General features: G+C 36.1%; 2 protein-coding genes across 2 annotated transcripts; both read left to right on the forward strand.

Annotated features, from left to right (window-relative positions):
* The first annotated feature begins 3,197 nt into the window (after positions 1-3,197).
* LOC146529076 (putative ATP-dependent RNA helicase DDX10) lies at positions 3,198-6,251 on the forward strand. Its single transcript, XM_085201596.1, has 3 exons — positions 3,198-3,478; positions 3,564-5,698; positions 6,045-6,251. Exons 1-3 carry the CDS (start codon positions 3,350-3,352, stop codon positions 6,193-6,195), a joined length of 2,415 nt encoding a protein of 804 aa, XP_085057722.1. The 5' UTR covers positions 3,198-3,349; the 3' UTR covers positions 6,196-6,251.
* Positions 6,252-7,139: 888 nt separating this feature from the next.
* Positions 7,140-10,595, forward strand: LOC146529077 (cathepsin L-like peptidase). The gene is made up of 3 exons (XM_085201601.1): positions 7,140-9,820; positions 10,156-10,290; positions 10,392-10,595. Exons 2-3 carry the CDS (start codon positions 10,186-10,188, stop codon positions 10,569-10,571), a joined length of 285 nt encoding a protein of 94 aa, XP_085057727.1. The 5' UTR covers positions 7,140-9,820; positions 10,156-10,185; the 3' UTR covers positions 10,572-10,595.
* Positions 10,596-13,640: the final 3,045 nt, after the last annotated feature.

A 13,640-nucleotide genomic window follows, 5' to 3' on the forward strand; every position in this document is an offset into this window, starting at 1 on the left:
ATGTGCAATTGCAACAATTGTCTGCTATAAGATTGAAATCAGAATGAGTAGAATTTAATTTAATTGTTGGATTAATTGAACTAATAAATTTTACATAACAAGTAAATATAAAAATTGTAAATTTTATGTTAATAAAATCAAATGTAATATTTTCATGCCTAATTGTAGAATGTATATGGAGACTAAATATTAATAATTAATTAATTACATCTGTAACATATGTTGTAGGTAACATCTGAGTAAATAAATTCAGCTTCAAAGTTAAAATTCCAGTGTCAAATAAAGTTACATTGAAATCATTGTTATTACAATTAACATGCAATTTAGTAGATTTGAATAAATAAAGACCCATCAGTTATTACCTAGTGATTGACAAAAATGTAAATTTCCTAAAATAAAATTTGTTTTACAAATAGTAGGAAGTGAATTAAAAGCCATAACATACATAGACATAATTTCAGTTTCACAAATAGGATTATCGATTACATCAAGTTCATTAAGATTACTACATAAATAATTTTTGCTAAGACAAAGTTTACAACTATTACTTATATAACTGAGGATACAATATTTAGACTTACCTCTATTAATAGCTATATAAATAATTAGCGGGAGGGATTATTGTAGCAAAAGATTTCTGTGTACTACTATTATGAGGTTAAGGAGTTTGAATTATTTTAAACAAATTAAAATGGGAAATTGAAACCAGAAGAATGTTTATAGTAAATAATAATTTATCGTTTATGATATAGGAGACAATTTCAGACAACTTAATTAGTGAGGAGTAAACGATGCCTAGGAATGTCTATTGAAGTGTCTGTCCTGGTCTGCAGTGTGAAATGTGTCTGAAGTGTGTGTCTGTATTGAAGTGTCTGTCAGCACATTCAACGTTTGGCAACACATTAATGTATCACTTAAGTTATTAGCTGGATTCTCTTATGTACATAATAAATAAATTTTCACATTATTCGATTGCCAGTGCCATTAAATGTGCAAACAACGGTAAATATAGGAAAATGCTTATCTTCTATATGGGGTGGGGAAAAGCTTAAAGTACATGAAATTGTCAGCTATCTTGAAGAGAGGAGTGTTGTTGGAGGGTGCAATCCAAAGTGTGTATGACTGGATATGTGTTGATTGTGGGGCACTGAAAGGGTTGAATGTCAGAGGAAGCTATCTTCTCCCTTTGATTGATGATCACACACGGATAATTTGGTGGTGGTGGTTATGAATATTTTATGTAAACATGTGTTGAATGTAGGCATCATGTTTTAGAATATGTTGATGACGTGTTGATAATGCGTTATGATGGGATTCAGTTACTATTAATACTCAAACAAAAAAAAAAACCAATTTTCCCATAAAATTTTGAATATGTTTATTACTTCAACAGAAATTGAACATGTTGGTTGAATTATAAATAGAGGTCAGGTTAGGCCGAGCTTCTATAACACTGAGGCAATTAATTATTGAGTGGTGGTAGTTAAACCACTTGTGGAGCTCTAACATGGTACAATGGCATGGGGATTAGTAACTGGAAATTTGTACTGCCTTTTTCGTTGTCAAGTTATTTTAACTGTATTGCACTAATTCTTGCTTTGTTGTCTAGCACAATTTCTTTCTAAATCATTACATGCTTACATACATACAGACCGACATTTTATTTTTCTCTTCCTCCATTAATTCTTTTTCTAAATGTTTAATTTTTGTCTGACAACCAAGGTGGGGCTTAGTGTACAATACTGGTGTAATGTGGCAGTTTGTTTATTGAGTTCAATTGGATGTGTGGTCCCTTTGGGCACAGACATGGGGTTGGGTTGGGTGTGTTGACTTTGACTTTTGACTTTGACTTGTATCAGACGTTTGGTCTGATGAGGCATATGGCCTGAGAAATTTTGACGGGTGTGTGGCCCTGAAAGATTTTGTGAAGAGCATGTGGCTCTGAAGGACGTTTGGTCCTTGTGGTCAAGGTGGACATTTGGTCCTTGCTGACATTATGGCCTTGTGGACATTTGGTCCTTGCTGACGTTTGGTCTTTGTGGCCATGTGACGTCTAAGTGGACATTTGGTCCTGGCAGACAGAGGGGACGCCTTCTGACTGTTCTGTTCACAGGTTCCGGAGTTTGCTGCACCGGACTGAACATACTTGGATATGAAGATTTTACAGGGTTAAAAATGAGAGCTCTCAAAACTTTTTATTTTTATATCTTTTGTCTGTATATTTTGATTGCCTATCCGTTTATGTTGTAATGTTTAGACATTTATAAACTTAAAATTTTAGATGATGAAGACAGCGAATATGGTACTACTGTAGAATTTTCATCAATACAGCCATGAAACGACGCTGATGACTTTGGGGCTAATCGGGATGCACCAGCATGTGATCAGGCAACTGGATATTAATTCAGCTACGTCGGGGACGACGCAGGGTCAGAATGGCCGACTTAGGAGACTACCGTGCTACAAATGTCAACTGTCAAATATAGTACTGCAATGTGTCAATGTCACTGTCAATATCAAAAGCCCGCTCTTTTCATTTTGTTGTTAAGTTACTAATTTAAGCGGGAAGACATATTTGGCCCTCATATACTTGAGGTTACACGTGTGGTAGTCGATGTGATTTGTTACTAGGTTGTTAATAGCTCATTATTAGCAAGTTATAAAGTAATTTAAATGTTTTAATTAATAAATATTGTGAATTGGTTAAAAGAGCTTCTGTAATTAACACTGAGTAAATACCTGTATGTGTTTTCGAATGTTGTTGGTGTTTTATATAAGTTTCTAGTTATTTAAACTTCAGTTTATAGTTATTTTGATTTTTAATAAATAAGATTGTATTTGTAACAATAGTGTTGTATAGTTTTCTTTTGATATTTCACTTCTGAAACCTAATTATACAATATTTATATTTTCTTGATATATGAAACTATGAATTTCTCTGTATGGTGTGACTTTTCCTCATCATATCATGGTATGGTATGGTGTTTTTCGATAGATGATATAATGTCATAATAAATATTCATGTTATTACTCTGTCATTATATTACTCAGTGATAACTGAGTAATATCCAATCCAATAGTACTCATTTCACAATATAATTAGAATTGTAATTCTTCCATTTTTGTCGTATATTTTACTACGATATAAATTTACTTATAGTGGCATTTGTCGTTGGCAGCCCTGTCATCTGTCAAGTGTGTCAACTGTCAATTGTCACATTGTCAACATGTGGGATAAATACTAAATAGAATTGTTCGCCATATATCAAGAATTCAATTCAATTAGAATTGTTGAATAATCGTTAATAAATTTGTAATAAAATTATACTATTATATTGAAATAGTAAACATGACTAAAGATAATGAAGTAGAACAAAAAAAACAGAAGAAGACAAAACACAGACTGTTTAAACCTAAAAAGAAGAAAAGTGCCGAAGAAGATGCAGCTATTCAATACTTACAAGCTCAATACGAAAAGGTGAATTAATGATATGTATTGCTTACACATATTGTAATTATATAGTTAAGTTTTTTTACGATTCCACTATTCTATTTTCTTTCAGGTCGTGTCAGATGATATCAACTCATTTAAAGACTTGCCCCTATCTCAAAAAACTTTAAAGGGTCTTAAGGAGAATAACTACGTTTCTCCAACTGACATACAAAGACAAGCTATTGGATACGCTTTACAGGGAAAAGATATACTTGGAGCCGCCAAGACTGGCTCTGGGAAGACTTTAGCATTTTTAATACCAATTTTAGAGATACTGTTTTGTAAAAAATGGACACGACTGGATGGCGTGGGTGCTTTAGTTATATCACCTACTCGGGAATTAGCCTATCAAATATATGAGACTTTACGAAAGGTAGGCCACTTGCATGATTTTTCGGCAGGTTTGATTATTGGAGGTCAAAACCTTAAATTTGAAAGAAAAAGGATGGATCAAATTAACATATTAATATGTTCCCCTGGACGCCTTCTACAGCACATGGATGAAAATCCTCTATTTGATTGTAGTAATCTACAAATTTTGGTACTTGATGAAGCTGACAGGTGCTTGGATATGGGGTTCGAGGCTACAATGAATGCTATAATTGAAAATTTGCCACCCAAAAGACAAACATTATTATTTTCAGCGACACAGACTAAGTCAGTTAAAGATCTTGCCAGATTAAGCTTATCTTTTCCAAAATATGTAGCTCCTCATGAACTGGCAGAAACTGTCACACCTGAATCACTGCAACAGAGTTATATTGTTTGTGAAATTGATGAGAAAGTGGGTATTCTGTGGTCTTTTATTAAGAATCATCTGAAACAAAAAGTCTTAGTGTTTATGGCAACTTGTAAGCAAGTTAAATATACTTATGAGTTGTTTTGCAAACTACGGCCTGGTGTTAGTCTCTTGGCATTGTATGGAACACTGCATCAAGAGAAAAGGGAAAAGATTTATCAAGAATTCTGTAGAAAATCAAATGTAGTGCTATTTGCTACAGATTTAGCATCTAGGGGTTTGGACTTTCCGAAGGTTAATTGGGTTATACAGTATGATTGCCCAGAAAATGTTGAAACATATATCCACAGAGCCGGTCGAACTGCACGAGGTGTGCTTGGAAAAGGGGAAGGTCTACTAATATTACTACCTAGTGAAGAAAAAATTATAGAAGATCTTAAAAAAGCTAAAATTCCTATTAATAAAATATCTGTTGATCCATCTAAAGTAATGTCACCTCAAAGAAAAATTGAAAGTCTTCTCTCAGATAATATAGATCTAAAACAAACTGCTCAAAGAGCATTTATGAGTTATGTGAAGTCAATATTTTTAATGAAAAATAAAGATATTTTCAATGTTCAAGCTCTTGACACTGATGTTTATGCAAAGTCATTAGGTTTGATTGTACCACCTCGAATAAAATTTATGCATAAATATAATAAAAATATTACAACAACCAACACAAAGAATGAAAAAACTAATGCTATAGAAAAATTGAAAATGAAGGTGGCAGATCATGAAGATTCAGTTGAAAGTGAATCTGAAGAAGAGAGTGAACCTATTATTCAAAAAGAAAATAAGAAAACCAATAAGGAATTTCCGAAATTTGATTTCCACAAGGATGTAGATAGTGATGAAGATAACTTTTTCAAAATGAAGAAGAAAAATGTAAATCTTGACATAACTCCTGAAATTGAAGAAAAAAAACCTTCAAAGAAAAATGCCAAACCGTTAACAAAAGCAGCTGTAGCCAAAAAAATACTTAAAAAGAAAATCAAAGTCAATACAACCGTCAAGTTCACAGAAGATGGTGAAGCAATAGACGATGAGAAGAGTGTTGTAAAATCAGAGTTAGCAAAGGAATTTGTTAATGAAAATGTTGGTGGCATCGATATTGAAAAGGCAAAGGAGGTTCTGAAGGAAGAGGATAAATTTGATAAAATAAGGTACAGGGAAAAAGTGAAAGCGAAACATAAAGAGCAGAAAAGGAAAATTAAAAGTAAAAAGAAAGAGGAAGAAGACGAAAAGGATGATTTTGGTTCACAGTCAGAATCTGATGGTCCTGATCTATCATGGTTGCCTGACCCTGACAAAGTATATGTTAAGAAACACTCTGATGATGATGAAGCATTTAAAAGTAGTAACTCTGGTGGTTACAATTCTACTGACAGTGAAGAGTCAGATGAAGTAGATGAAAAATATCACAGGTATAATAATTTCTATGTTTTAATATTGCATTTTTGTTTGTTGTTTGTTTCGAAACATGTACATATAATGTTAATACTAAAAAATATTTTACTGTAATATGTCTGCAAGTCTAAGTCTTCTTTTAATTTAATCACTGTTAAACGAAGTGATTGAATTTAACTTTTATTCCCGCTCTGGTAGACAAACTGTGGTGCTGTGACATTCAATCTGAAATATCTAAAAAAGGGATGGACCATCCCGTGCCTGGGAGATGATCTTAGCACTAGCTTCTCTCTGCCTACCTTATGATAAGTTAAAAAAAGTTAACCTTTTTTTATTAAAATACTTTGGTGTGATATTTTTCAGACCAACAAAAAGAAAATTAATAGAAAGTAAAGGCATCCCGCAAGAGAGCATCATTCCTCGCAAAGTAAAGAAGATCGAGGATGTAGCAGCTTCACTGTCTGTCAATGAGGCAGAGGCCCTCGCCATGCAACTGTTACAGGCTAAGAGATAGGAATGTTTAAAAGGTCATATTTTGTCTAGTATAAAATAATAAAGTAATGCCAAAAATTGTTTCTTTTTGTTACAATTACAATCTATGTAGAAGTGGAAGCGGCTGCGCTCCTTTTACGAGAGCAGTTTTTATAGGTGGAGATTCCACCGTTAAAACCTGCAGGTATCAGTTTTCTTAATTAAACTTATATTAATGAATAATACATGATTAGTAGAACAGATTACACCTGGGTTGCCTAGAAGAATCCTGCCGCAATCACCTTTAATTACATTTTCTTCGTAACTCGTTTTTGGAGAAAATTGCACTCATACGTATTTTATATGAGTCGCACATCATTTGAAAGAAAATCGCATAAGGAATTGGAGAATTAAGGGTTGCTAGCTCTCAGTCTGCCGCATGTCTAGGGTTGCCTGGTTTAAACATGTCACTAAATGTTAATAATTTGCACTCATGTGTTTTTTTAATGAATTATATATCAAATTAAGGCTTATTTTTTTCTGAACACTATAAAACAGGGTTGCCTGGAAAATTTCTGCCGCAAACAGGGGTTGCCAGCGTTTGAAATATTTTATTCCGGTTCCGCTTGACTATGAGAATAGACGATGAAATGCGCGGTCTGCCTTATGTTTTAAAGTAAAATATTATATAATAGAAGGTCAATCTTAAAATCAATGTTTATTCTAATTGTTTACCTGTTAAATGATGATTTTAATCATATTAAGTACACGCAGAAAACTATTTAAAGATGAAATCATCCTTATTTTTCAAGTAAAATAATGAATCTATAATATTGAGTCTTTGCAAAATCTATTTTGTAAATACTAATATTTATTTAAATTCCCATTTTGAAACAACTAAATTATCTAATTAAATAAATGTTTACAAATATCGATCTACTATGAGGTATTAATATATACACATATACATCATGTTTCCTTAATATAATGAAGCGTACCCATTATTGCGGATATTTTTTTTATTAATTAAGAAAATATGGAAAATTACATTTCAATAAATTCTTTCTCTCTCTCTCTTCGTCCTCTGCTGGTTTGATTTGACAACGCTTGCCGCAATTTTTTATTCTCACGTAACTTTTAAGAATTTGCATTGGAAAGAAATACATATATATAATAGAATTATAATAAATAAAATAAGTTAGCAAAAATAATGTAATAAACGCTATTTACAGTTTATGACCAGGAGTCGGCAAATATCAATTAGTTGGCTATTTTTTACTATAGATAAACATTTTGCGGCGCGATACAAAACAAACCAAATGCAATAAAATTATTTTCGAAGATGTATTATTCCTAAATGCAATAAAAGTGCAGTAAAGATGTTTTTACTTTAAAACATAAGGCAGACCGCGCATTTCATCGTCTATTCTCATAGTCAAGCGGAACCGGAATAAAATATTTCAAACGCTGGCAACCCCTGTTTGCGGCAGAAATTTTCCAGGCAACCCTGTTTTATAGTGTTCAGAAAAAAATAAGCTTTAATTTGATATATAATTCATTACAAAAAACACATGAGCGCAAATTATTAACATTTAGTGACATGTTTAAACCAGGCAACCCTAGACTTGCGGCAGACTGAGAGCTGGCAACCCTTAATTTTCCAATTCCTTATGCGATTTTCTTTCAAATGATGTGCGACTCATATAAAAAACGTATGAGTGCAATTTTCTCCAAAAACGAGTTACGAAGAAAATGTAATAAAAGGTGATTGCAGCAGGATTCTTCTAGGCAACCCAGGTGTAGTCTGTTCTACTAATCGTGTATTATTCATTAATATAAGTTTAATTAAGAAAACTGATACCTGCACTACTGATCTCGATCTGGTACTGATCTCAGGCCATTAGGGTACAATATTTCAAACCCATACCTAAAAAAGTAAACAAGATTCCTCAAAGGTTTAGGCATGTACTGTTGTATTACGTGTGACGCAGTTAAGAATATATAAGTGATATCTGCTTTGCACTCATAAAACACTGGCTTGTAACTTAGGTGGTACAGAGATGCTCTCTGTGAAGTGATTGAAAATATTTAGGTAAGTACTATTTTACAAAGATATGAAATGAATGAGAACACTCGAGACGAGGATTGTATTTATGTATCACGATAATACCAAGAGCCAAATACTTAATTGCCATTTTGGATTTGAAAAATTATACCATCAACTAAAAGTTTGACATTTTTACTAACAACACTTTGGAATTGGTTTTTCTAGCTAGAATATTCAGCAGACTTTTTAGCCTTATTTAGAGGCAAAGATAGGCTCCATGAACACGATCGCCAAGGGACATATTTTGTGAAATCACAATCTGATGATGATATTATTGCATCAAAAGACAGAAGTGTTCTTTATGTGTTCTCAGCTCTTCTAAACCAAATAAATTTAGTTAGATAAGGTAAAATCCAGTGATAAGTGTTTCTCTATCAGTGGGCAAGCAATAGGAACAGGTAAACATTTGTTGGGAGAATGTGGAGGGTACTTAGTTACTTACATAGCAGAGTGTTGTAGTAATTAAAAGTTAAAATCAAATAATTTTATTTAAGACTAATGAGTCCTGTGCGGCTTCGCCAGCTTTGTTTTAACCGACCTTTGTACGAGGAGGAAGAAGTCTTAAATTTGCATTAAGTATTTGCGCGACAAATGAACGAATAATTCAATATCACGTCCACTATTTTTTTTATTACAAAAGATTCAAGGGTAGTTTGATGAGTCGGTTTCTCTTGGAGGAAAAAATGGTTGGTAAACTAAAATATAGTTATCTGTACAGTTGTTATAGGCATAAAAGATCGTAATTTACATTTTTGAGATTTTATTTAATATTGCTCGCAAATATCGTACGCGCGCACGGAAAATGTGGTTTTTTCACTGTACCTAAATCCCTTTGCTGGTTGGACTTTAGCTTTAAGCAAGATATGTTTGTGCAAATGTTTTCTGTGTAAATGTAAATGGTGTGCCTACTCAACCTACTTATTTCCTACTTCGCCTGCACGGTCTTTAGCGTCCTCGGTGGTTGGTTCTTATATCCTACATCACAACATCCAACTAGCGCTGCCTTGGGCGTCCTGGACGTCTCACTCCGGGACTGACATAACACGGCACTTGCATCCGGCATAGTTCTTAGGCCAGGACGTAACGTGGCCAAACCATTTCAGGCGACGCTCTTGGAGCGTATCCGCTATGTCACGAACTCTAAGATTACCTCGAATGAATGTGTTACGTATGCGGTCAAAGCGCGTTACGCCGCACATTCACCATTTCAGCATCAAGCAAGATGCTGAAATATCCTGAGTGTGCTGAGATAGTGGTGACCTCAGGGATCATTTTGGATCGCAATGTCCACCATATATACACTGACAAGATGTACAGTCAGAGGCCTTCTGCAATAATCGATAATATTTCGTACAAACATCACTATTTCATAAAAATAACGAAATATATGTCAATAATTATGAAGCTGTTGCACACTGTAGAAGACTATCAATTGAGTGACTGTGAGTGGCGGTGAGTGGCAGTGGGAGTGGGAAGTGTTGTTATCACACTTATATGGTGATTCACGTAAATAAATTACAAATAAATTATTAAGCTCTATAACGTCTGAAATATTGCTAAGGTAAATACCTATATATTTTTTATATTAAAGTACAAATCTCCATCGTGACGGACGTGGCTGACTTTGAAAACCTCTCAATGGTCGTTGGTCCGATACTCCCTCACGTTTCCCACTGCTATTACGTAGTAGGAGAATAGACTGTCTTCTCACAGTCTAATGGAAATTACAGTCGGACGACCATTTAATAAATATATATGTATGAGAAATTAAACTTCATTTAAACGATCAATAGCTAAATAATAATTTATTGGATTTCTAGACTATATTTATTATATGTACATAATATGTAATTACCTACCTAGTTTCTAAACGTAATTACCTTCGAAAAATTTCAGTGTATTTCTGCTAATAAGTACAAGTGAATAATGAAGAGAGCCTCAGTATTAATGATGCTAGTGATGGTGACGACCACCGCCGCGTGGGCGATCACCCTCCGCCAGGTCGTCGAGCAGGAGTGGCGCGAGTACAAGGTATCGCTCCCTCTGCTCGTTCCGGCTGTATATGTGGCCTATACTAATTATAATATGATGGTATTATATCAATAAAACGTTGTTTTCATAAAATGTTGCAGCTACGTTTTCACAAGAAGTATTCAACTGAAAAAGACAACCTGTACCACAAGTCGCTGTTCTTGAAGCGCCGCCTCTCAGTGGCGCGACACAACCAGCGCTACGACCGCGGCGAGGAGACTTACCGACAGACCATCAACCCCTTCTCAGATTTGCCGTTACAGCAACTTGTGAATAAATAATGAATATTACTTTACTAATACTTATTGAGTTTATTCTTTTAAATTAATTTGTATGCGTCTCTCTCAAAAATGGTGAAATGACAGTAATTGCATTAAGCAGAAATCTTGTACTCTTAAATTCAACTTGCCAACGCATACAAATATGTATAATTACAATAACACGCAGTTTGTCATTTGTCGCTCAGTAAACGTCACACCAAAAAATGGCATCAGCAAAAAAAAACAAATAATAAATAAATTATATAATTTTAAATCACCTTCGAAAAGGAAATAAGTTTGCCTCAACTCGACATTAGACGATTTTGATTTGTTTGTTCTCAAAACTGTTATGTGATATCATTTAGAAATTAATGGGATGCTAAAATAAAAAAAATGTATTAATTTTGCCCGAAAAAATGGTTTTCGCGCTTGTATAGAAACTCCCCGATTAATTTAATATTTTTTTTTAAACTGGATGATCTCTAATCCAAAATTGTTTTAATGAAAATGTTTTCAGTTATACAGAGTATTTCTGTCAGCACTACTTTGAAGGAAACCACAGTTTGAACTACTCTATAAAAGCTTAATACAATTATTTTTTCTCCCAAAAGTTTTTGTTTCAAACAAAATAAACAATTAAATTATTGTTGTAAAATAAAACGCCATTTGTTAAGGACGACGCACGCACACATAAACCTATCCGCAGGAACATCGCCGCACACGGCTCATTCCGAAATCGAGTCGTAGGTATTGGCGATAAAGTTCAAAGTTGTTTAACCTTTAGTGGTATTTTTGTAGTAGTAAGTGCGTTATTGATATGTATGTGTGACTGCGTGACACGAAATACAGGTATGGATAAACATCGTAAAATAAAAAATAAATCCTACGTCTAAACTATTATAAAGACTTATAATGTAATTTTATTAGCATAGAAGCCTAGTGCCTCGTGCTAGCATTAATTAAATAAATGTTTTGTTAAGTACAGTTATGTGAATATATCAATAAGGAAATATACCAAGGAAAAGATAAATTTAATTACACAGTTGCTACACAACTCGTTAAAATTAGAAATATAATTAATTTCCATATAATATGTCACTCGCTCGGGATACACCCGGGCCGAGAGGGAACCTAGTGTTAATCTTTCTATCTGTTTGTACACGCGCAATTCCTTAGCTGCTAGACGGACACGTCTTACAGACACACTTGAATTAGAACTGTAGTGGTCCGCCCAAACTATAAGAAATAAATTAAATGTGCTCAAGATGCCAGAGCTAATATGTAGTTAAAACAGTGTGCCTGCCCAGTTAGTGAGTACTAACTTGAAAGTTGGGACTTGTAACTTGTTCTTCTTCTACCTGGCATTAATCCCGGCTATTACCAGGGTCTGCCTTCCTACTTAACCTACTCCACTTTGCACGATCTTTTGCGTCCTCGGTGGTTAGACCATTGGCTCTCATGTCCTGCATCACGACATCCAACCAGTGCTTCCTTGGGCGTCCGGGAGGTCGCGCCCCAGGAACTGGTATAGCAAGGCACTTGCGTCCGACATAGTTCTTAGGCCGGCGCGTAACGTGGCCATACCATCTCAAGCGACGCTCTTGGAGCTTATCCGCTACGTCACGGACAAGACTACCTCGAATGAATGTGTTGCGTATGCGGTCAGACCGCGTTACGCCGCACATCCACCTCAGCATCTTCATTTCCGTGACGTGAAGCTCCTGAGTGTGCCGAGATAGTGCTGGCCAACATTCGCTGCCGTATAAAAGAACCGGTCGGACGATGCTCTTGTATATCAGCCCCTTGAGCTTGGGCGGTATTCTGCGGTCGCAGACCACACCAGTGACCTCCCGCCATTTGGTCCAGGCAGCGCTTATCCGGCCATGGACATCGTGGTCGATGCCTCCAGACTCGTGCATAACGGATCCAAGGTACCTGAACTTCTCCGACTTAACGGCTGGCTCAGGACCTACAACGATGGTGCTCGAGTCCCGGCTCCCGCAGGTCATGTACTTTGTCTTCGACACATTTAGTTTAAGACCGCCGTTCTCAAGCGTACCCTTCCAGAGGTTCACTTTACGCTACAGCGTCAGTCGGTTCTCGGCAATGAGTGCTATGTCGTCGGCATACATCATCAGCCATGGAGGCTGGTCCTGGATGTGAGCCGAGACAGTATCGAGCACTACATTGAATAAGAACGGACTAAGAGCCGAGCCCTGGTGAACCTCCACTGCAATCGGGAAGGGTCTAGTGTCACCAACAGCAGTCCTAACCATAGAAGCGGAATCGTGGTACATGCCCCTGATAATCTCAATATAGGCCTCAGGGATCCCTTTGGATCGCAATGCCCACCAGATACACTGACGAGGCACACAGTCAAAGGTCTTCTGCAGATCTAAAAAGGCCACGTGCAGAGCTCTCCTTTTTTCCCTGTATGCCTCCATCAAAGTTCTGAGGGCGAAAATGGCGTCCATGGTGCCCGATCCTGGCTGAAATCCATATTGAGACTCAGAGACAGTACACTCTCGGCGGAGCCTGAGGTCGATCATGCGCTCGAAGAGCTTCATGGTATGACTCATAAGCTTAATGCCCCTATAACTACCACAATCTTGAACACTGCCCCTTCCCTTGTAAATAGGGGTAATAAAGCTAAGCCGCCACTGATGCGGCATCTTACCAGTGTTCAAGATATGGTTAAAAAGGTCAGTAAGCATGAGCACACCAAGAGAGCCCAACGATTTCCACGCTTCGATCGGAATGTCCTCAGGTCCCACCGCTTTTCCGTTCTTCATGCGTCGAAGGCAATTACGTGTTTCGTCAAGGGTTATTGGGGCAATAAGTCCGAGGTTAGGCGGTGGGTCGTGATGAAGACTGCATGGGTGCTGAGTATTCAGCAACTCCTGGAAGTAGCTCCTTCACAGGGTCATGATTACAGAGCAGCGTGCCCTGAGAATCTCTGACGCAAAGACATTTTGCGATATCTTGCGTCACTTTATCCCGGGAACGTGCCAGTTTTTAAAGGAGCTTCTGCCCCTCCACAGTTTCAAGTTTATCATACAATGGTGACAAACTCTCACTGCGGGCTCTGGC

Source organism: Heliconius melpomene, chromosome 18, assembly GCF_056956725.1.
Source record: "Heliconius melpomene rosina isolate 202511_hmr_F chromosome 18, ASM5695672v1, whole genome shotgun sequence".
NCBI classification, from domain to species: domain Eukaryota; kingdom Metazoa; phylum Arthropoda; class Insecta; order Lepidoptera; family Nymphalidae; genus Heliconius; species Heliconius melpomene.